At 39.7% G+C, this 25,113-nt stretch overlaps 1 protein-coding gene across 4 annotated transcripts in view; it reads right to left on the bottom strand.

The window, feature by feature from the left end:
* Positions 1-25,113, bottom strand: part of LOC141772615 (uncharacterized) — a 35,301-nt gene extending 10,188 nt beyond the window's left edge. The window contains exons 1-11 of one of the 4 annotated variants that reach the window (XM_074643793.1): positions 24,980-25,113; positions 23,312-23,393; positions 23,143-23,211; positions 21,868-23,038; positions 21,507-21,753; positions 20,544-20,804; positions 20,203-20,368; positions 1,990-2,512; positions 575-734; positions 288-404; positions 61-162 (exon numbers count right to left, since the gene is read on the bottom strand). In XM_074643793.1, the coding sequence (XP_074499894.1) occupies positions 61-162; positions 288-404; positions 575-734; positions 1,990-2,512; positions 20,203-20,368; positions 20,544-20,804; positions 21,507-21,753; positions 21,868-23,038; positions 23,143-23,188 (2,793 nt within the window). In that variant the 5' untranslated portion in view covers positions 23,189-23,211; positions 23,312-23,393; positions 24,980-25,113. The remainder of the gene's footprint in view (positions 1-60; positions 163-287; positions 405-574; positions 735-1,989; positions 2,513-20,202; positions 20,369-20,543; positions 20,805-21,506; positions 21,754-21,867; positions 23,039-23,142; positions 23,212-23,311; positions 23,394-24,979) is intronic. The other 3 variants (XM_074643795.1, XM_074643794.1, XM_074643796.1) reach the window with 3 other exon arrangements.

Below are 25,113 nucleotides of genomic sequence, written 5' to 3'. Positions count from 1 at the left end.
ATAATAACCATATAGACATTTAAATTCCATCAATTGAATGCAAATGAGACAAGTACACACCGTGCTTCTATTGGGTCTAGGGGGATTCAAACTGGGCAAATCCACCTTCACTGCTTCAGGCTTCTGTAGCGAACTTGTCGCTTTAGCAGCTGCATCCTTAACCTAGATACACACAAGCGATGGAAGAAGACAATCACTTCTGACACAAGCACTGCTTGACCCTTCATGTTCAAGCATAATATCTGATTTTGTCTTGGTTGTTGTGTTTAATATCAATTACACTTTACCTCTGTTGTTTCTTTTGCACTTGCCTCCGATGCTTTGATAGCCTGCATATCCTTTTGGCTCATCCTGGCCAGTCTGAAGGGACTGATCTCCCCACGTACAACCCGATACAACAAGCCCTAGAGAGAACCCATAACTGGACTGTCAGTTTGCTAAAAATATAAATAACTATGAGATTACCTAAAAAAGCATCACTTTTCAAATTTCTGAATTATTGCGAGTAGTATTCAAATGTATGGTAAGAACAGAGATCACAAACAGAAGTGGGTTTAATCATCTTTAAACAAACCTTGTTTTTGGGGTCTTTCAGGTTGAACATTATAGTTCTGTACTTGTTCATGTATTTGCTGTCCGTGTTGCGAAATATGTCGAACATCTCCATCTCGATGCTCGCGACAAGCTTTGCAACTTCATTCTCAGACATCTCCAAATCCTCACAATCACACACCCTGGACAAATGAAAAGGCAGTTAGTTGACGGATGTGTTGTGCATCACTTCTCTAGCATATCGAAAGACAAGTTTTACACTTTAATTATTGTAAATGTACAAAATATGTATATAAGTACAAATATGTTCCTGGAGTCCATCATGTCATGAAAATAATCTGTTTTGAAGGATAGCTGTGAGTTTACTCACAGATATATAATATGTGGGTCATACTACTTCCAAAAATGTCCATACTTTTACTGAAATATAGATCAGTGTTTCTCAAAGCGGGGTCCGTGTTCAGGGGGGTCTGTGAAATAATTTGCTATAAATAATATAATTGTGCTGTATCATTAAAAAGTGTATATCTACAGATGGGGACCATTTACGCCAATAAAACAAGAATACTGTTTCCATTACTGCCACCCATGTTATCTTTGGGCCAATAAAAACTCTGATATGATTGTGACACACAGCAATAAGCTCATTATTCTATAGTTGAAGCACTTACTGAAAGTCAGCTTTGGACTGTAAAGTTAAATATCTGAATTTATTGGATTTATTAGGACTATGCCAGTCTTGCTACTGTTCATTTTCTGAAAGCTTTTAAGATCAGTTACTTGAAATGAAAGCTATAAATGCAGTCAAATTGAGTCCAAATGCAATTTGAATAAAATCACCCTCAGTTTAAAAGGTATATGAGTGGTATTAACATTCCATAATTTTGCTAATTTCCCCACTGTGGGACTAATACAGGATTATCTCATCTTATCTTAACGTGATTCAAATTGAATTTTTTTTCTGTTTATCAGTATGAAGCATGTCTGAAGTATTTAGGTTGAACATTTTGAAAATACAAATAGTTCCAATGTCATCTAAGAGTACAAACGGTTGTAAGCATATGCTTAATCTGTGTTACGATTAAGAGGGGATCCTTTGAAAAGGTTCTCCCCTGTGAGGGCTCCCTGGCCCCAAAAACTTTCAGAACCCCTGATATAGATGATTTACAGGTAATAATAATGTAATCTGGTCAGTGAAGATACACTAACAATAAAAAACCTGGTCCTTAAATGAATGTTGGTGTATCTTCCCCTAGATGATGTATGTTATTGCATGCTTATCAAATCTTTTCCATGTTGATTTTATACATGCTTAAAACTATTGTTATTCACAATTTCACTTTATCACTTTAACTTTTCAAAGGGTTCATTTTCAATTTACAAGTCAGATTCATCAGGAGAGTTTAGTATGTGTAAATGAAAAGCTTTCGTTCTCACCTTTTAAACAGGATGCTGGTGAGGGAGCGCTGGATGCTCTGCCTGACCTGGGTATTGGGCTGAGAGGGTCTGGAAGAGGGAGCGCTGGGTGCAGGGGGCACCAGCAGATTTCTGGTTTCGTTCAGCAGCGTGGGGGCTGAGGAAGGCTTCTGGCCTGATGCTGAGGCCGACACGTGGCTTGACGGATGTTGGGATGCAGACGGCTTCTTTGGTATAACGTATGTGGTTTTGGTGACCATGAGTGCACCCGTTTCATGATGTCTGGGAGCTGAGGTGGATGGGGATGGTGCTGCTGGAGACGGACCAGTTTTTGCTGGGTTGGGTGGTGATTCTGCAGGTTGCTGCTTATTCACACCACTGTTGATTGGCTCCTTTGCCTTTTCTTGAGAATGGCTCTGTGGTGGTTCTTGCTCAGTGGCTGGCTGAGAAGAGGGAGCAGCATCTGCTGAGGTGTTCTCTGGAGGTTGTTCTGAAGGAGTAACAGCCTCACTGTCGGCTTCTTCCTGTTTAGTGTCCGTTATAGCTGTTAGAAAAAAGAAAAGCAGGGCATTTTGTGAATATGAAGAACTATCTATTAACTGTTACATATACCAACATGTCACAAGATATGCAAGTCAGTTGAAAGTTAAAAAAACACATTGATCCAAACTGTTATCCATAAATAACTACAATTACCACCTCGCGGTTGTATGCCTCCGCCAACCGGTCAAGTTGCAGTTTACATCCATTTCTGTCCAAAATGTCATCACTTCATAATTTTATCCTATTATCAATTTGTGTGAAACTGTGTGAAATTGTCATAATTAGGAATGAGGATATGAATTCTTGAGTTATGGCCAAAAATGTTTTGTGAGGTCACAGTGACCTTTGACCTTTGGCCTTAGTAGGCGTTTGGGCCAAATTGGAAGAAATTCCCTGCAGGCATTCATGAGATATCACGTTCACTACAATGGACTGGATGGACAACCTGAAAACATCACCCGGCTAGTGCTATCGCCGGCACGCAGGGGTAAAAACAAATATCTGCTTTTCCCCACCTAAAAGGAACTAGGACTAACACATGACAATACAAGTTAATTATGTTGCTGTTAAATGTTTGTTTATATCAGAAATGTTGAGTAGTGGCCCTGTATTTGGAATTATGATCAGTAAACACAAAATGCAGATTTTTCCTCTGCATTATGTGAATAAACCTGTAAATGATATGGTCAGCAAATTACAGATAGCGCTTATAAGACAGTGATTTCATGATTGTAGAATTATAAGATGAAACAGTGACCAATGGAAACATAACTGTCCCCTTTCTTTCCAATTTTCCTATTGTTTTCTGACTTAAAACAGTACAGCTGGCATTAAGCACACACCAATGCTCTGTTTATAATGTGCTTTTTAACATTAACATTAATACTGGTGTGCCTTCCTGTTCTTTACTGAATAATTAAATGACTACCTCTCTGTAATATATAAAGTTGAGTAAATGTGGCCAAGTGTCTTTAATCAGTTTGTTTACACGTTAAAGATATTTTCTGGATTTCCATTCATAATTACACAGCGTTAAAGATGCTCTAAATGCTACAGAAGCCATACAGTAAGTGTTGTACTTTAAGTACTTTAAAGTTTGGATCATTTAAATTTATGAATACCATGACACATACTTCTATTTTGTTTTTACAATAACAAATATAGACAACATTATTTAATTATAATTTTACTTTGTTACTTGCTATACTTTGCAGAATGCAGATTACTTACATCGAAGACTTGCCACACAGGATTTACACAAGACAAATCTTTACAAACTCAATCTGCTTCACATATTAATTTATAAAATTATTTTTTGTGTAGTTATGTTTCTTTATTAAAAAAAACAACTGAGCTCAGTTAAGTTAATACACAGTTAATCATAGTTTCCAGCTCACTAAATCCTTCAATGCATATTTGAGAAATTGATCAAGAAGTTTTTGTATTCTGCTTTGTACTGATATTTATGCATAGATACCGGGATATTCAGACAAATGTTTTTGTGACTGCTGATAAAAATTGTCATTAAATAGGCTTGTTTGAACCTGCCTATTGTAAAGAATATAATTTGTTGTAGATGGCTTTTCAATCAGTGAATGCATGCTAACTTTACCTGGCTAAAATGCTTCCTAGTCCCCTCAAATCTTCATAAGGAAGCTTGAGGTGACATTTGACAGACCATCACTCAAAGAAGAGTTTCAGGGGTAGCATGTTAAAATCATCATCCGCATACGGAATAATGTCTCTTGATAAATAATGTCTCCTGCTAATATCTCTATAACTCTGTGTAAATAGTAGAGACACAGAGACAATCACGTTATTTTTACCCATCCATCTTAACAAAAAAATTATCAGAAAATTAGTTTTCTGCTTTTAGATTTGTTTTCAGACAGAAGTCCTTAGCAGATTCAACCCAAACCTAAAACTTGCATTTGTCATTGTTTGTATTTCTAAATACAGGTGAGGCAAGTTTGATTTACACAAATGATGGATTGCAGCTTTAGTGTGTAAAATATAATAATACAGCACAGACATTTTCTTTTAATTTTCCATTACATATCTATGACTTTAAATAGTGTATGTAATGGTTGTTTGATCCAAAATTACCACTAAAGGTAGAGACAAAGATGATGTAAATCCCCCCAATCGAAGCTTCGCAGAGCAGCGCAGCAGGCTGACATGTTCTTCTGTCTGTCTGTCTCCATCTCCCTCGTTTCAGTGCCCGGGACAGTGCGGCTGCCGCACTACTGTACACACACACCTCTACACACAACAAACAGCGATATCCATCTGAGAATAACATAATATAATAATAATTAATGTTGAATATGAATAATGTGGGATTATTCCTTATTTCATGGGCTATTTGGGGATTTTATACTTTATTATTACATACTTATATAAAAACAAACAAACAACGAAGCATTCGAATACTGATTTGGAGGTCGATTACCATGGCAATGGTCGAAGCATTCATGTCAGCCCTAACTGAATTACTAGCCGAACTCGAGCCGTGCAGCTGTACGGCCACAGTGAGCTCTGCAGAAGTTATGTGGTATGGATCACTAGCCTCCTCCATAACATGATCAAGTGTTTGAGGATTTATGATCAGGAGATGGAAGGCTGCTTTAGAAAAAGCCAGCATGGTGAAGATGAACATGGCAGGGTGAGATATCCTGGGCTAAGATTAGGCCTACAGATACGCAAGATAAGTCACACGTTATTATTCATCCTCTGCATTTGATCCATCAAAGATGTGAGAGCTTATGAGATGCTATAATTCAAGATTGAGCCTCAAGGAGAAGCAGTGGGCAAAATTCAAAGTGACATCTGTGGTGCTGGGTTCCCACTCCAAACAGTCGTTTAATGTAGGTGCTCAGATTAATATCATAGAAGGAATATTTGTAGAAAATCTGCCTCCTTTGCACTTCATGGCATCTCTAACAGGCTAACAATGGGCTGTCAATGCAAGCTGGAACTACATTAAGTGAGGACTAATTCTGTACAGTGCATTGTATTAAAAAAATAAAAAAATAAAACAAGGACACATCCTTTCCTAGATTCGAAAACAGGAAGAAAGTGAATGATCCTGGTTTAGTGCATCACCTGCAGCCACTTCCCTTTCTGCCTTTGGACACTGACAGGCAGGTAGACAAACTATGAATGAATTGAAAACTGAATAAATGAACTAATGAAAGAAAGAAAGAAAGAAAGAAGCAACAAATATGTGAGTGACTCATTTCTATGAGGAAAAGAATGAAGCATCTTTATTTGTGCATGATTAAGCTATTGGTTGTGTGTGAGAGTCAAAGGGAGGAAGAAACCAGAGCATTTGCCTCAGTGGTTTCAAGATATGATGCTCTCTTTTACATACCTCTTTAAATCTTTCAGAATACATGTACCTCTGAAACTATGGTCATACAATCAAGAAGATCCCTTCTAAATTAATATTTAGATCAATGCAAGTCAAACTAAATCATTTATATCCATGCAGTCCTCACAGGATGACGTGCAGTTTCTTTATTTCGGGTATTTGTGACAAAGCTTCAGTGAAAGTTTAATAATATCTTTTCTTTCACATTTTGCCTTTATTCCTCTGCGGGGGAATTTCTACTGTCTCCTCTCACTCTAATCTTCTCTGTCACTTCATTCGCAGCTCTGACGTCACCATGTCTAGACAATGATGTTTCTTGGAGCCAATCGGTCCTTAGACGCTGTTCGTTAAATATCACAGCAATTCTGTCGCTCTGTCAGACCTACTACTGCGCACCCCACCATCTCTACGTCACCACCATTACCTCCGGGAGATTCAACTGAGAGTTTCCATCAACCACCTGCTGGCTTTACTCCTCCACCACCTCCAGCGTCTTGACTCCAGGGGATCCTGTCGTATCTCTTCTCTTTTTATAGGCCTATGATTAGTGAAGAAGCTTCACATCGATGGGATCTAACCACCAAAACCGTTCTCTCTTGCTTACCTCAATAAATACTGTTATACACTTCCAACTGATCCCTCTCTATTAACCTCTATACCCTCTACACATTACTGCTGTTTTCTTGGTTCACAAGATGTACACATCCTGTGAGAATCAAGTATATTAAGGCCTTAAAACAGTGTTGAGTAAATAATAGAATTACTCTAATTGGTGTTGTGTCTGTAATGAGATCACGATCAACCAAAAACAACCCCAAACCATCTCGTTTTTATTGTAGCACTGTTCTCTTTTCCTGTTTTTCATACAACTTTTCCCTGTTGTCACTTTAGGTTTTTCAGCAGCTCCATAAAAGCCCCCATCTCTAATCTGAACAACTGTTACCATTAGAAGCAATTTCAGTGATAAGATGTTTCATAAATCCAGTAGTTTTATTTTAATTTAACTTCTACGTAGAAGGAAACTCTTAAAAAACTAAATAACTCACTGACCTCTATGACTAGGAGGCTTTGAGATTACAGCCTTATTATAGCCTAGTGATAAAAATGACTGTAATAACTGGAAACATCTCACCACCTTGTTTTCTGACATTTAAAATGGGTATTTCCATGTGATGACTGTGGGTACTTAGCCTGGTTTCAGAACTCTGAATCGCTGCTCACATCTCAGATTTGATCAGCAAAAAGAAATGACAATTCAGTCTAACTGTCAGTAAAGAAGATACTAACAAATCAACAGCAAATGAAAACACTGATCGGTAAATATCAACTTTCACATGCCTCCCTTTGCACAAAGTCAAACTTTACACTTCAACAGATTTAATTATCATGGGTCTATTCCACTCCACATACTGCATGTACACTCTTCATAATCCCTGAATGAATCATCAGTAGCAATAACCAATTATGTCATAACCTAGGTTGCCAGGCAAACTGATTGGACCTATAAGAATATGATTTATTTTTTTCCACAGCTCATGAAGCATCCCGTTTCATATTTAATGGCTCAGTCCTGAAAGCTTGGGACATGTTGCAGTAATGAAAACCCAGCTGGAAAGACGAGCACAACCCTATGTGATGTATTAAGGCACCAGACATACCACACTGCTAGTTCATTTATCAAACCTAAAAGAAAAAAACAAATGTTGTCTTAAAATAAGCAAGACAACACTGACTGAACTTCTCACTTCAGAAACATACAAAACTATTTATAAATAGTAATATTGACGATTGTGTGGGATATTATTATTTACTGTCGGTCCCCATTCTTAAATTCTGTCTTTGGTTTTAAGAATATTTGCAGATATTGTGAACATAATAGGTTAGTTTAGTTAATGATTATAGCTGCTCTAGTTACATAACTGAGACCTCAGTTGAAATGTTAGTATATTTCATTTTACACTTCATTTAGCAGATTTGTTAAGGACGAATGCACGGGCACTGACCACAGTATGTGAACAGGTGAAATGTGCTGAGAATGAAAAACATGCTGAAGCTGAAGATTAAAATTCCAAATGGTCTTAACCCTAAAGGTCTAGCTCATGAAGCAGAGCAGTGTGTCATTTCTTTTACTTTCCCAACAAATGTTAGGTGTCACTGATTTGCAAGGTGAAGCTTATTAAATGTGCTGACAATGTCACTGACGCTTCATTTGGCTACTACCTCGCACCTTTAGAAGACTAGCGGCAGGTCCTGACAGGAGAAGTGAACGTCAGCACACATTATGACCGATCTTCACAACTAGAAAGGAGGAGGTGAGTTCAGTGACGTGGGCGCGGGGGACTGCTATGATCTGTCAAATTTATGGAAAAGTTGCGGTGATTGGACAAAATTGCAAGGTCGCGCAAAAATCACAGGGATTGGTTGAATTTGCGTGAATTTGTGTGAATGGCTGCGATCACAACTTCGCAAATTCCTGGAGGGACTGAACTTATCCAGCTTAAATACTGAGCCCAGTGTTGCCAACTCTTTTCTAATGACAGCAGCTAGCAGCACCAGCCTCTAAAGTCCATAAATCTAGAGAGAAAGTTGGCAAGTTGGCAACTCTGACAGTCCGTCTCTTCAGGCCTCCCTCCAAAGCCACTGCCCCAAAGTTATCATTATGAACATAAACGTGTCATACTGAATGTAAACAACGAACATGGCTATTGTTAGTACTCAAGCTAGCAGCTTGTGGAAGACTCGGATGACGCGCAATGAGTGCACGGGCAGAGTGCATGCAGGCAGGTAGGTAGGTAGATAGGTAGGCTGGCCGTCCAATCATTTCGAGACTAGACGAATGCAACAGCCAAGATACGTTTTTTTTTGTCAGAGCATTTGACTTATTGATTGCTGTCGGGATGTAAAAAGAATTTCAACAAAAATAATAAAAAAAAATATTTCAACAGCACTACCGACCCTACCTTTAAGGAATCACCAAAGTAATTACAATTCTCCCTGAGGGGAACATGAACTGTGTGTGTCAAATGTCATGGCAACCCGAACAATAGCTGTCAAGTCATTTCATTAAAAAACAGAAATGTCAACCTCATGGTAACACTAGAGGAAAAGTCAGGGGATCACCAATGTCATGGGATTCATCATCTGAGAACCATGAATGTATGTGAAAAAAGTGTAGTAATCCGTCCAATAGTTGTTGAGACAGTCAGGACCAAAGTGGAGGAGTGATCGACCTACAGACTGACATTGCCCTCCGTAGAGCCGCTCCAATAGAGTGGCTAAAAATACACTCTGAAAACACAATCTACACAAAATTAGATAAATTCATGAAATGCAACATCCTCGTTCTAAGGTGAGAAACAAGGATTTTTAAAGCATTTGCCACAGTTGCGAGAAGTGTCTGTGGCATGTCAGATGTTTGTTTGTTCTTGTTTTGTGTGTTTTGTTGCCTTTAATTCTGTTGTTTGAGGTCTGTCTTTACCCGTAATGTCTTTTCTTTGGCTGTATTTACCTGACCACAGACACAATAGGAATTTCTGATAAAGATAATAGTAAACAAACTAATAGTGGGCAGGTTTTTATGTCAAACATCACACAACATCATTTGATTTAATCCTCACGTATTCAAGATGAAAATCTGAGGACACATTACCCTTAATGGCATGCAACTGTAACTGTTGAGTAGTCATTGAGTTTAACTGAATTTCATTTGTTCAACATTTTGAGGAATACACGTATTCGCTTCAGTACAGCTAATATGAAGCTGGAGCCAGGAGGTTATCATATCTTAGCATAAATACTGGAAATGGTGGGAAACAGCCAGCCTAGCTCTGTCCAAAGGTAACAAAATCTACATAACAGTATCTCTAAAGCTCACTAATTAACACGTTATAGCTTTTTGTTTAATCCGTACAGCAAGTTGTCATTTTACATCGGATAATGTGCCGGACTAGAACTGCAATGATTTATCAATTAGTTGTCAACTATTAAATTAATCGCCAACTATCTTGATAATTAATCGGTTTGAGTAATTTTTGGACAAAAAAAAAGTCTAAAATGTGAATATTTTCTGGTTTCTTTACTCCTCTATGACAGTAAACTGAATATCTTTGAGTTGTGGACAAAACAAGACATTTGAGGACGTCATCTTGGGCTTTGGGAAACACTGATCAACATTTTTCACCATTTTATAGACCAAACAACTGATTGATTAATCGAGAAATTAATCAACAGATTGATTTACAATTAAAATAATCGTTAGTTGCAGCCCTATGCCGGACTATTTCTTCTCCTGAAGCACTGAGCTAACTGGCTGCTGGCTATAGGCCTTGTATTTAACAGACAGACAATGGGGTAAGGTATCAATCTTCTCACCTAACTCCCACCGAGCGTATTTCCAAATATGTCTAACATTTCCTTTTGTTTTGCATTACATCCTATATTACTGTTTCACACACAAGACACCGTAAAATACTTTTTAATTGTGTGTCTGTGGGCAAATATGTGGGAATTCCCCTTTTATTAAATGACAGTTTTGATTTGTGTTCACTCCTCCATCTGTCTTCCCTTGCTGAGAACGGCTTTACATGTGGAATATGAAAAAGTTCATCACTAGAGGGCTCACTGAGGGACAGACAGACATCAAGGCAGGACAATGGGGTCAGTCTCATATTAACTCTTACAGGAGAAGCTATGATTAGTCCTTTCATGGCATCATGAATCCCAAAATATAAACTAGATCTCACTGTTGTGGGCCAAAGTTGGAGAGTTTGTGTTCATGTATGTCAAGCTGCTGCACTAAAATTTCACTCATTATCCGTCAGGCTGAGAAGTTGGTACATAATCGGTTGTGTTTTGAGAAACAGTCACATGAGGCTTTGACAGAGAATATGTACTGTGAGTATTTAAGCCATGTATATCACTGGAAGGTGAGATATTGAGTGGGTTTTTCTACTCTACGAGCATAACTTCAGAAAAAAATACTTATAATAAGGTGTATGTTAAATTCTCTGCAATTCAACAACACTAAAACTTTGGATATGATGGAGAAAATAATTTGAATAATATTTTATAAAACATATCTGAGGTTAAGTAATCTGTACTATTTTACATCTCTGTTCTGAAGATGGACATGGGACAAGCATTTTAAAAATACAGACAGGAGGCATGATCTCTCAAACTGAGAATGTCAGTGGTGTTTTCTCTTTGGCTGCACATTATTCGTTTGGCCAGCAGAGGGTGCTCGTGTCTCACAATTAAATGTTGGGGTACTGAAATTATTAAACTGTTGAAAATATGCAGAGGACACACAAGCTTTGAGAGCAGCTGATTGAGAAACAGCAGAAATGAGGTTCATAATTAGTAAACATTATTGACATTTAATTTTTTGTCTAACAGTAAAATAACTATTAACTAAGATTAACTGTCAATTTACCATTTATAAATGATGGTTATTATAAAGTGTTTCCAAGATTGTAGCTAAAGCCTGACATTTATTGGCTTCGTCTCAAAGATTTCCTTTTTAATACTCCAAATTAATATCAGCTCACTTCTCAACACTAAACATTACTCATTACTAGTATTTGTGCACTGGCCCACAGTAGGGATGCACCGCTGCATTAAAAGATTTACACTTGAATTGTAATGCCTGTTAATTTGGAAGATTTCTTTTGCCAAGTTACTGGTGTATGATTTATAATTTTAATAATAAATAATCCATAAAATTTATATCTATGTTTTTATTTGTTACATTTTGTTTTACAAAGTTAGGAAAGCTATTTCTAAGTCAAGCCTGATGTTGCCTTACACATAAAAGAATGATCCCAGTCACTTCCACACAGTGAGGCCTACAGCTTATTAATTAAACACTGGTATCGGATCGGTACTCGGTATCGGCCGATACCCAAAGCCAAGGTATCGCTATCGGGACTGAAAAAGTTGTTTCGGTGCATCACTAACCCACAGTTAAATAAATATGTTAGTAATCTAGAGCGACTTGTTACTGCTGTAAACACCGAAACCAATCAACAGAAATCACATGCCTTTCCCGTGTCAGTTACACTACATCATGTGGTCACGCTGCACTCAACAGAAACTAAACTGTACACTCTTTGAAGGAATGCATTGACAGTAAGAAAGAAATGATTTAAATCAAGAATAAATTCAATGAGACATTTTCTGTCACTACCAAGCGAAAGGGCTTAACATATGACTAATAGTGTAATATCTGAGGTTTTAGTAATTCTGACATCCCATTGAATATATCACAATGACAAATGTTTGTGTAGATCTTCACTGAGTGGAGCCTGACAGGACTTCACACCAAACCATTAAAGCATCATATGAGTGTATCAGTCTTTCTGACTTCGCTCAGATCCTGTCTAATGATTTCACCGGATACAATTCATCACCCTGCCATCACACATATGTAAAACGCTAGTATGTTATGTGCATGCACATATGCAGTTTTGAGTATTTGAAAGTAACAACTGCTACTTGTGGGCTTCTGTAATGATAGAGAATTTGCTATTTAATTTGTTATTATTTGGGAAAATATTCATTCAATGGTCCTGTTGGTTGGTTTAAAATTTTCCATGATGGGAAGACTGAAGACGTCCCTTCCAGTGACTTCAAAGACATTTGGTTTCATCAGAGATGCTAGAAGTAGGGGTGCTGTAGCACCCCGTTTTTTTTCATGGGCCTATTGTTTAACTGCAATGGAAATCAAAAATATATATATATTGTTAAATCAGGTTTTATACTGTCTCATATGAACCTCCGCGGGGTGAATGTGCATCGGTAGATCCTCGCTCGTCTCCTGTGTGAATGCATTATTATAAACTATGACTTGGTTATGGGTCACCCTGCCTCACTCCCTCCTCCCTTCCTCAGTTCTCATGCTCCGTGTTGTTGACTGTGTTACTGTGGCTGCTTCGACATACAGTATGTTGATGTTCAAGTTTGCTTTTCTAAAATCTGGGGTTTCTCTGCCATTGCAGCGCGTAGAGCATCCAGAGAGCATCCGGACAAGCCAGACGCACGGGACGAGAGGTGAGAAAGAGGGTGCTGTAATTTATCGATGCAATGTTCACGTCCTGCAAAAGCAGTACATAATATCGCCAATGACAGTGAATCATCTACCAGTCATTCTGTTAGAATGGCAGGGCACAACTGTCTTTACCAATGTGCAACGATACTGATAAAAATGTTAAATTTTCTGAATCTGCTCTTTTGATTTACAGAATATGATGTTACATGGCAAACATTGCGAAAAGAATGAAATGTTAATAATAATGGTCCAAGATGGTGTAAAACTGCATAGTTTTAAGTAGAAATACTTTTTCTTGGGGGAGGACCTCCAAACCCCCCCATTCTCCAACTACTGCACCTAAGCCCTCTAAAAACCCCGGGGGAAACGTAAAAATGTGTGTCAAATGTGGCTAAATATTAAATATAAATGTTTCTGGCCATTCAAATTATAGCAAGCATTTAATATGACCTCATTATATAAACTGACTTTCTCTCAGCATCCCCCAACTGATCGACTTCCAGCGTCCCTGGGTTTCATAGCGTGTTTTTTTCTTGAATGACACCAAATAAGACTCAAGTTTTCTGCCAACAACCAATAGGATTTCAGCTAAAGGCAGAGGGGGAAGACAACGAAGCAGAAAGAAGTTGCTCTTTGCAACAGCAACTCCCACCGACAGTTCAGAGCAGAAGAGAGCAACCTAACTCCTTAGCTCAAAACTGATAAATACGTGATTATTGTGCAACGTTCAATAAATGAGTTGAATATCAGTTATCTGTCGATTTGTCTTAGTCATCTGATCAAATCTTCTAACCCCGAGACCCGACTTTACTGTCCTTCAAAGGCTGTAGCATGTTCGATTTTAAAGCTAGAATGAAGGTACGGATATCATATGAAACTACAAAATCTAATCTGAAAAAAAAAACTGGCATGGCTATTTTCACATGGAGTCCCTTGACCTGTGACCTCAAGATGTGAAGATGTGAATGAAAATGGGTCTATCTATCAAGAGCAGTGTGTACTTGACCACAAAGGTTAGGCAACAGGGGCGCACCTGTGACCCCATGAACCACAACTTCCACGGCTCAGGTCCACACGGGGACCTTTGTTGCATCTCTCTACTATCTATAATAAAGGCACCAAATGCCCCAAAATAAATACAAAAATACAAGAAGTAGGAGTTGCTCAACAATGACACAGTAGGTTGTGTCACTGCTCCTGAGTGTTTTTTGGAACAGGATCGTCTGTTCTTTATTGTTTCTGACTTTAAAAGCAATGTAATGGCAATTTCTGTTGCTGCAAATGTATGCATGTGTGAAAGTGAAACCTTCTCACTGGCCCTACTGGTACTCCAAACATCTTGAGACACGTGTAAGTTGCTGAACTTCATATGTGTGACGTCTCATTGTTGCACAGCTTCCCAGTGGTACAGAGAGCATTACTTTGAACCATTAAGACGGAAACATACTTTTACTTTGTCCATGGCTTTAGTTCCTGAATAACTCAATATAACATGCGTCAGTGGGGTATGATCTTTATGTTAGTTTTCATCTTGTGTGTCATAATGTAGAAACAAGCTAAAAAAAAAACTTTCATTCCCAAATGTTTCAACAAAATGACCATTCACATCTTTCAAAGTACGTTAAACTTTCTTGGATACTGGAGAAGTGATCTTAAAAAAGTGATAGCTATGTGTTTCTATAACTTCAGACTAAGCACTGAAGTATGTGATTTAAGATTAAAAGAGTATTTTTTTTTTTTTTATGTTCTAAGACAAGTTGTGTTTTCCTGATATATTTTCCATACAGGAACAAATGAGGCTTTTGATACGTTACAAAGGAATGACTTAAAGTCACGACTGGCGGTTTTGTAATCCATCTTCCACCCTCAATGAGGATGACTAACTAAGGACATTTTATCCCACTATATCCTCCTATTATAAACCTGTTAAAATACTAAATGAAAACAAAATGAACACTTTGACCGTAGTGTATTGCTTATCCACAGTGTTCGTTGAATGGTGAAGTTGCTTAATTTGATCTGTAGTCGGTTATCCACATCCCTCACTAATAGTGAAAGTCAAAAAACACAGGTGGGGAAACTGAAACATGGTCACCACTGAAGGAAACTTCGCCCCCACAGACTGAGTGTTAGCAAGCAAACACTTTGCTTATTGGTCCATGAAGTGTATGAGCAAAAATGCAAACTATCTGGTAGTAAATTCAATATCAAAACCCATCTGCCCATCATCATCTTCTTTAACCAAACAGTAACTGGTTTGGTTTTTTAGGCTTCGCTTTGCATTCTTTTCGTTGGATGGATTATTTCAAGTAATATTTTGGCAAAGTGCAAAAGTCACTTTAAACATCTAACAAATTAAGGAAATTTGTTCTCGGAGGCGATGTGGAAATAATGTTTTATACTGATGAAAAAGAGATTTGACTTCAGCTCCGACCAGCAATACAGTGACACACCAAGACTTGCAACTCGACGTTCACACTGAGGATCACTTTGTCCAGCAGGAGCGATATCCACTCCTATCATATTCATAAAGGCCGTAATTTAAAGTTCAGGTCACTCTGATAAAAGGCCACACTTAGTTTCCTGAGATCCATGATGTCATGTGTCGCAGAGATGAAAATGGTGCCGCAAATCATCACGTGTGGCAACACCTCAGGACAACAGCTCTGTTCACCAGGCCACACCTGCCCTGAGGACTGCTGGTTGGCAGATGCCGTCTCAGGCTGCATCTCCTGACCTCAACCCCAATGTGAACCTGTGAGACGCCCTGCAACACAACAGCTGGAGACGTGACCTCTGCCTGCAAAGGGCAAGCAGCTCGGTCAGCTGCACATTCAGAGACTCATTGGCTCCATGAGGCGTCAAGCAGAGGTGGATGCAACAGGTGACCATCAAGATAGACTGCTGGACAGCTACTGTAAATGGATTTATCATTGAAGAAAATGTAGTAGTTTTCCTCTTATTGTTTTATATTTTATTGTAATGTAGTGATTTATTTTAAATTAATTAAAGTTCCTAACATCTTAATATGTTGATCAAAAAAAACAGTCCAACTGAAATGGCTGTGGACACACCTTCACTCTCACTCTTGAACCTACTTTGATTTATCAAATGCAGGCAAAGAAATTGGAGTTTCAGGAAGTGTCAGGAAGTTTACCCAAATGACATTAAACAAATGAATATTTTCTCCCTTTGCCTTGCCTTCTAGCAATACATGTTTTTATGTGCCGATGTTTTGATTTCTAAAGTTCTGCCACTGCCTCAATACGAAAGTGGTGAATCACATCACATCACTGGAGAAAAAGACATTTCATTGGAACTACTCTCTTTTTAGAAGGAAGTTGCAAAGAAAACAATTAACAGCGCTGTGTGTGGATTATCCAAACTAACCAGGACATTGCAAATACATTATGCCGTTACGTTTTTGAATGCTTTGAGTAACACAATTTTCTTTCACCCACATTGTATTGGTGTAGCAGCAGAAAGATTTCAAAGGCAATTTGTTTGAAAAACTGAATTAATAATTATTAGTTGATTAGTGCTGATCAATGTGATTTATTTTTTGGTGAATAAGGGACCGGCTTCACAAAGCAGGATTATGAAGTTAGCTGGATCGCTGTACTGGCTAAAACCTGGAAGAGGACAATCAACGCAGGCCTCCTGCTTCATGAAACAGGCTCCTAACGGTCAATTTATCTGCTAACAGTAAAGCTCGACTCACTCACTTTTATATACAAGGCAGTTTTGAGTTTTAAGCTTCCAGCCTAGAATGAGAGATTGAGTGCGGCCTGCAGCGAGCTGCCATACAATGTCAATGTATGTAGCTCAGAGAGCTGCGGTTCTCTGATCTTGCGGCAAAGTGCGGCCAAACAAAAGTTGGGAAAAGTTTGACTTTTGACAGCGAAGTGAGGCCAGAGAGGACCCGCAACACATCAGTAAACAGATCCTGTGACGTGTTGAACTATGTTACAAAAAATGTCTTCCCGCCTGAAACACATGAACACGCTTACGGGCCCTGGAAAAGTGTAATTACACTTTTCTGCTGCCTGGTGTGAATTCAGCATAAGAAATGTGGCTACTGGTATTAACGCCTTTAAACCTAAACTTAATAGTTAGTAATGCAGAAATCTGTGTGTTGTATTATCCCAGTATATTCTGGCATCTGTCTGCTAATAATTGTCAAACTCTATATATTTCCTCCTACTTGTATTTACATAATAGTTGTATTAATAGTAAGATATTTATTTTTTAATCTGTGCTCAACTTTGTAGTCCTTGTTTTTATCTGTATGTCTGTCTATCTTCTTTTAAATTGGTCTTGGAACCGTGTGCAAGTACATTTAGAGCAAATTAAAACCGGGGTTGAATTCCTCATGTGTACAGTACACATACCTGGCTAATAAAGCTGATTCTTAACTATAACACAAACAGCATACCTACTGTCTGCTGTATGTACCTTTATATTGTTTCATTTTGTTTGTAACATGTACTTGTGAATGTAAGGTTAAACTGCTGTTGTTCAAATTTGTAATTCCACACTACAGTAGTAGTAAAGGTCGAGAAAAATGGCGAAGAAGCTGACCCCGGGTCAGGGCTCAAAAGGAAACCGCAGAAAAGATTTGTTTAGTGAGAAAACAGAGATGCAGTCAGTTTGTGTATATAGAGAAGTATGAATGCATATGTGACTGTGTAAGCAAAAACGAAAGGGGTAGGGAGTTCAGAATATCAGGAGCATGGTTGTAGCTGTACCGTTATTTTCTACATATTAACAGAACTAAATGTGACTTAATATGACCCGAGTAGGGGTATTTAACCTCTCTACCCACACTCTGTTGCCTATCCTTCATCTGTGGAGTTTGTATGCAGGTGTGGTGAACTGTGAGCTTTCTTCATTTGCAGGAGGGTGAGGTCTTTTCTCAGAGGCTCAGATGAAGGCAGGATTTTTCTGATGGAGGCCAGCTGACACTTCGAAATCATCTTCATGGAACTGTCTCCTATTCGCTGTTTGGTGAACTCCAGGTGGAACCTCATTCTAGCATCCGCATTGATGAATCCTCCAGTCCCCTCTGCGTCTCTTCAGCAGCAGGAAGTCAACTCCTCCTCCTCCTCCATACCAGCTGTCCCGTCCCTATTCATTCAGAATCCTATCCCAAGCTAATATGGTGTGTCTGTGCAATGCAACGACTGGTCCAGGAGTGTGTGTTGATGGATAAGGCACTTTAAGTTGCAGCATGTTGTAAGTTTTCCCTGATACATGAAAAGTTGTTCGAGCGCGACAGAGAAAGAGTTGTAAAAGTGTAGAGTTGAAAAGTTGTAAATGCTATGCATTTTGTGGAATAAGTGCAGCAATTGGTCCAATTTTAATTACTGAACGTTTTATGCAACTGCAAAAAAAAAAAAAAAATGTTGCCCGATAGAGGCATAAGACTACTAATAAGTGCTCTGTTCTGAAGAAACCGCTGGTGTTTAGACATCGGGGTCTTTGAGAAAAGCATATGGTTTAAAGAGGCGGTGTGCTTGCCGACATTGTGGCCCTACGACATCTTTATGCAGGCTTCACACAAAACCAATGCATTCAGTGGTACTGAAGAGTAGTGAAAGGTTTGATGTGGGGGGTGGCTGTGAGCAAGACATGTTGAGTGCTGTAGCTCTTATTATAAATAGATGAATAAAATGCAGTATGCTGATCCTAGTGTGCAAAGTTTTTCTTTGTCTGGCCATCTTTCCAGCACTTGGCAAAGCCCTTTTGGCCAGATATGCAGTGCACACTTTAGTATTGGATTACATTTCAATAATCCCTAAACCAAATTATAGTCTACAATTAGTTTTCAAAACAGCAGTTGGATCAAAAAAAGAATTATCAAACGATATCTTCAGATATCTTACAAATCTGTGATGGGAGTTAAGGATTTCAAACATTTGAGTATCTGATTTTTGTTGTGTGATTATGTGGTTCAATATTTCAAATGATGAGCAATGTTGTGTAAATGTGAGCATCTTCCTGTTGGCTCTAATGCCTAGTTCACACTACACGACTTTAGCCCTTATTTTCCCCGACAATAGCCCCGATCAGAGGCAAATCGACGCTGGCTCCGCACTCGCAAATCGCCGCTTGAACTATGTGTGTTAACTATTCAAAAATGCGTGCCGAGAGGCTCGCCAATGCATCGCAGATATCTAGCGGGCTAAATATGTGGACCTGTCGGGGAGTTGCATCCAATGAGGGCGCGAGTCACGATTTGAGTGGAAACCTGGTGGAGGGGTCGCCTGTAACTGTGTGTGCAATGTGTTGCATCTGCAACACACACCAAAGTTGTTGTTGCACCTAGAGGAAAATAGATAAATAGTGAAGTGTGGAAACAGGCTCTTTTGTGAATGTGTGTGCCAATGACAACATCAACAAGCATTACTACGCGCAAGGTGTTATGTAATTTACCATGTCACTTCTCGCGTGTGTTTTTGTGACAAAATGTAGTTTGGACACCAGACATACTCATGAGAGATTCCTCCTGGTGAAAGATCGTGTAGTGTGAACTTGGCATAAGCTGAACATGTAAAAAGTCATACTGTGTGTTTTATGTGCAGTGCAGGTTATGGTGAGAACTCACCCTTAACCTTGACGGTAAAGTATTCTTCATGCTGTCAAAGGCCGACAGCTTTTCACAGTACGAGGCTTCCAAAATAAAAGACTGTTGCCAAAAGCATTGATGTGTCAAGCCTTCCTGTTTACCAACTAAAGCTTCATCTTCATCATTCAGTGACTGTCATGTTCTGCAGCACATATTCTTCAGTGAGAACCTTTTGACTTTGCAAGAGACCTTTGCAAAGTCAGACAAAATGAACATTGAAGCAGTGTTTCAATACACTGATACCTAAGACGCGGTAAAGCACCCTGCCTGCCCAGCACTGCCCAACACACAGTCGCTCTGTGTTGCAGTTACCAGTTAAACTAGTTATGAGACTGGTTTAAATCAGTTTGTGTTTAGTGGAATACTGGAATCCTGACTAGTCAAGACTGTTTCAGCACATTTTGGGCATTTAGAAATCAACAAAGAAACTATAAAAGTGAACATACTTACCCACTGCTGACCCCTGCTACTTATCAGTCATCCCCGAGAGAGAGTATGTAGGCGTCCAAGTGTGTGAGTGATTGTGTTACTTAGTGCCACGATTCAAAGAGGAAGGAAAATCAGTAATGCCCGAAGAGGCACTTTGTGCATGGTGTGTAAACTGCTGTGTGATCTGAATGTGTATGAGTAGCGAATGGTACATACACGCTGTGTAAACCTGAGGTGATGGCATGGAAGGGGCTTGAACTTCTGTGAGACTGGGGTCGCAGGCTAAGGGAGATGCAGCCTCCTCCTGCCCTCCGTCATCTTCCTTCACCTCCTCCTCAGCTTTTCCTGCTAATCTCTTAGACATCCTACCCAACCTCTGACCCTGCAATGAAAATATTTAAAACAGGTCAAAAGTCAAGATACTTCATATTATGAAATACAAATTAAAACCAGACAGAAACTGTAGAAAAGACCCAACAAGAAAACATATTGCCTTTCCTCTACACTTTTCTAAATTTCTCTCTGAATTTCTCAGCCACCATGTTGGAATGACTTACCTTTGCATTGGGTCTGGCTTTTTTCGGTGGCCGTCCTCTGGGCTTGGGCACCTTAGGACCAGAGAGAGTCTTCATAGTGAAGGCAGCGTGCTGCAGGATGCAGTCAGTGCCACAGTAAACAGAGTCTGTTAGGGCTTGTTTGAAGCACTCGGGTCCAATGCACTGAGGAAAAGAGCTGTCTGTCTCCATCTCAACTTCAGGCTCAGGCTCTGGCTTCATCACAGGAGCCTCCTCCTCCTCCTCCACCACCAATACAGTCTCCTGAAAACAGAATCTCATCTTAGACCCCAACACCAAACTGCTCATGCAAATCAGCTAATGACTAATGATACAAATATAATACTGTGATTATTTATCGCATATTTTCTGTCAACATAAGAACTACCTGCTGCTGCCAGAATTTTTTTAATTTTTATTAAACTTGTGACAACACTGGTGTTATCGATTACACCCGACATTTTAAAAGAAAATATGACGCTCAATATCTGTAATGTGCTTACTTTGATCTTTAACTGGTTGGCTGTGTCTCGCTGCAGGGCCGCAGGTTTCCACCCAGCGACACAACGCCGCTGCACGCACAGCGAATGCCTCATTAACGCTATGGTTCCCTTACAGCATTGGGTTTAAATCCAAAATTTTGCCAAATAAGCGCTTTTGCTTTTCGCTTTGACAACAAATCCTTCGCCATCGTCCTGTCTGTCAACTCTCTCTCGTCCCGTGTGTGTGAAATCTGACTCCTGCTGCTCTGTGCTGAGACTCCGTACAGAGTAGGGATGTGCATTCCAAGCAAAAATACTATTCGAAAATCACTGGGAATTATTCGATTATCATTCGAATAATACCCCATTGGTGTTACCCCTTTGGTAACACCAGGAAAGCCTACCAACAAGTTGAAAAGCAATTTATATTTTGTTGTGACTAAGGATAATAAACCATCATTGGCAACCAAAATGAAATTCTAACCTTGAGATGTTGCTGCTCCTCATGCCCCTCTTGTTCTTCACCAGGTGGACTTAGCATCAAGCATCCAGGAAAGCTCAACTCACTCTCTGGCTGAGGCTCCGGTTGTAGTTGGATCTGCTTCTTTGTAATGCAAGGGGGGCAGATGTAGTCTTGCCCTTGCTTCTCCATTTTACGGCCCTGTATCTCACTGATACCAACACAGTCGCCATGGAACCAGTCCTGGCAACTGTCACAGCAGATCATGAACCTAGAAGCAGCAACAACAAAAAAAAGCAGTGATCAGGAAGTGAAACGGACAGATGGTTGAGATATGCAAACCTCCAAAGCCCAAGAGATCCTGTTACCAGAAATGAGTACATACCTTTTACCTTGTTTTTGTCGACAGATGCAGTATAGAGCATTGTTGTCAGAGCCATCTGTGTCTGATGTGCCTGAACACACTCCTACATTTTCGTCTTTCTTCCTCTCCTCCTCCACCTCCACCTCCTCCTCCTCTGGTGCATCATCATACTGGCCAGGAGTCACATCAGTAATCTGGTCTAAATCAGTGTCTATGACTATGCAGTCTGAGCTTGATTGCTGAGCAGGACTCAGACTGATGTCAGAGTTAGTAGATGATATCTCTATTTGAGCAGGGCCGTGTGGATCTTTTTCCTCCTCTTGCAGCTGCTGCTGTTCAGCTGGATTAACAAACACCACCTCATCAGCGCTGTCTTCATCATCTACAATGCTTGATTGAAGCGCAGCTGCCCTGCCCCTCCCTCTGCCCCTTCCTCTACCTCTTCCCCTGCCTCTTCCTCTGCCTCTCCCCCTTCCTCTGGCCTTTCCTCTTCCACCTCTCCCCCCTCTACCTCTTGTGTCTCCCTGCATGCCTTTAGACGCCAGCTGCTCCTTAATCTGTATCAGAGTCATTTCATCACTGTCCTCTTCTTGACTAGAAATCAACACCACATCATCGATTTCCCCTCCTGCCACATTGTCAGGAGCAACAGGCTGCGAGATCTCCATGTCATCAGCAGATTGAATATTATCAGACACCTCAGTATCTTCTATAACGTCTATAGGAGGGGCCTCGATGGCATCAGTGGCTTCCAAAATGTCAGGGACTGCCAGTACATCTGACATATCCATTGACAAGCCCTCATTCCCGCCGAGCAGTGAGAAAGCAGTGTGGAAGGCAGACCCAAAATCTTGCCATAAACTGGGGTCGAGGCTTCCTCCTGCAGAAGCCTCTGAGGCCGGCTGGCCCTCCTCTGACACAGGTGATGATGGGGCAGACCACTCGAGCTCTTCTAGGACACTCCTAGTTGCACGAGGAGCTCTCTGGGGGCTTTCTGGAGCAGGCTGGGGTGTCTGGTTGGCTCGACGACCTCTGCCTCTGCGTACAAGTGGAGGACTGTGGGTTAGTTCTCCGATTTCATCCAAGAACTCCCTTTTAGCGATGGTTGTCCGCCTGAAGCCCCAGGACTTTTTAACCTGAGACATGGTCGGCCTAACACTCGACTCCCCTTCTGACTGGCTCTGCTGGTCCTCTATAGAAAGATGGGAACAAACATAGATAACAAAAATAAATCTCTTTCATGTTCATCTATAGCGGCAGTGTGCCCATTTAAGCAACTCATAGAATCTGTTTTACCTGAATTATTACCATCAGTGACGCTGTTATCTTCAAGTGGGTCCATACTGACACCCACAGGTAACAGGTCTGTCAAAACACAGAAGATATCATTTGTTAGTACACAAGCATGAAGGAATATTAACTATCGGACAAGTTGGATGAGAGCTAAATGTGGATAAAAAGGTACCTCTGCAAACAATAAGCAGATGGCTGCCAAAACCTAATTTTCAGGACGTGCAAAGTGTCATTCCACTTGTCTCTCTTTGCACCTGGGTTAATTGGGGAGGGGAAATACACCAAAGCATCCACATCAGATTATGAGTCAATAATAAGCAACAAACACGTACCAAAACAATTTAACTCGATTACAAATATCTGCCGCTGTGTGAGAAGGCAGATAAAAACTCATACCTCTAACACATGTACAAATGCACTTAATTGCAAGTTCATTAGGGCCATTTTAATAAAAAACAGCCCTGCAAAACATCATATCTTCATACAGGTTAAATGTTCAGTTTTTGTCTAAACTGTTTCTGCTGAGAGGTGTTTCTAATAATTCAAAATCACAACAAACAGTTACATATGAACGTAAGATTTACTGCAGGGATGTTGTATTCAACTGCATTTTCTTTTTAACTACTGAGCAACTGAGTGTATGTTCACACATCTATAGGCTTTGTCCCGGATGCAATCAAGTCTATTTGGGGACTCTATATATCGTATAGGATCCTTGTGCCAGTCTACAGATTTCAATAGTCCTTCATGGCAGCCTGAGTGTCAGCAACTTTTTATTTTGGTTTATGTGTTACAGCTTTATTATTATTTATGTGTGTATGTATACATATGTATAGTATATGGGTATATATAGGTGTGTGTAGGTATATATACTCCTTTCCGATCTATTTACTATTATTATTGTTATTTATTTTATCCATCTATTTATTTACTTATTTGTTTTCCCTTCTCTGGGATATTCAATGTAATTCCATGTGTACATTACCAAACTTTCTGTGTGTACCACATTAACTCCATCACTAAAAAGAGGAACAGGGGGTGGTTAGGGAATACGGGTCTAGGATAACACTGTTTTCAACATGTAAAACACTGACTTCTTTATAGTTGTGCTGCTTCATTGTACTTTTTGTGCCAATAAGAACTTTGAATATAAGTCTATTTGGGGGTTTAATTTAACCCATTTTACAGATGAAGACAGGAAAGGTGAAACAATTGGGTTTGATCAAGTTAATAACAATAATACTGACATTGGGCCCAACCAATTTGACATGTGACAACACTTCCTTACATCTGCAGACCTGTTTCACATCTTCATTAGAGAGAGTAGAGGAATGTAAAGACTAGCTGTCCACATGTTTACACTGCTTTAACAACACATGTACCATATCAAATGTGTGCATTTTAACGATATTTAACAAGGGAACACATAATAAAATATGCTTGTTTCCAGGGTTGTGTCTAATTCACATTAAATGTCTGGTGCAAGGTGGTGCTTTTGTGCAAAGACTCGTCAACAGGAGTGATGATTATGAGGGTAATCTACATTTACACTCACATAGCAGAACAGAAACCAAACAACAGCCTTTACTAATGTCACTACCAGATCTCAGTCGGCTGTGAAAGCTGCAGAAAACGAAACGCCCTTTGTTCTTTAGGGTTAATCCTGCAGAGAGTAGAGACGACATTGTTCTCTTGCACCCAGTTTAGCTAACGTTAGCTGCTAGTTGCTATGCTACCTGCTAATAAATGCGACACTCTGCGACGATAACTGTCTCCAACGCTTCCGACACAATAACTAAAAGCTTGTAGGTGAACACTGTAAGGAATACAGAAAGCATACCTTGGATATAAATGATTAGTTTCCGGTTTTTTAATGGATTTCGCTCGGCTAGCTAGCTAGCACAGCCTTCCATTTTCTCTCTGCCTTGCCTTGCTGTTTCGTAATCTCGCGAGAGTTGCTACTCAGGCGGAAAG

This window comes from Sebastes fasciatus, chromosome 8 (assembly GCF_043250625.1).
Source record: "Sebastes fasciatus isolate fSebFas1 chromosome 8, fSebFas1.pri, whole genome shotgun sequence".
Taxonomy (NCBI): domain Eukaryota; kingdom Metazoa; phylum Chordata; class Actinopteri; order Perciformes; family Sebastidae; genus Sebastes; species Sebastes fasciatus.
This window is presented reverse-complemented; position numbering and strand designations above follow the sequence as displayed.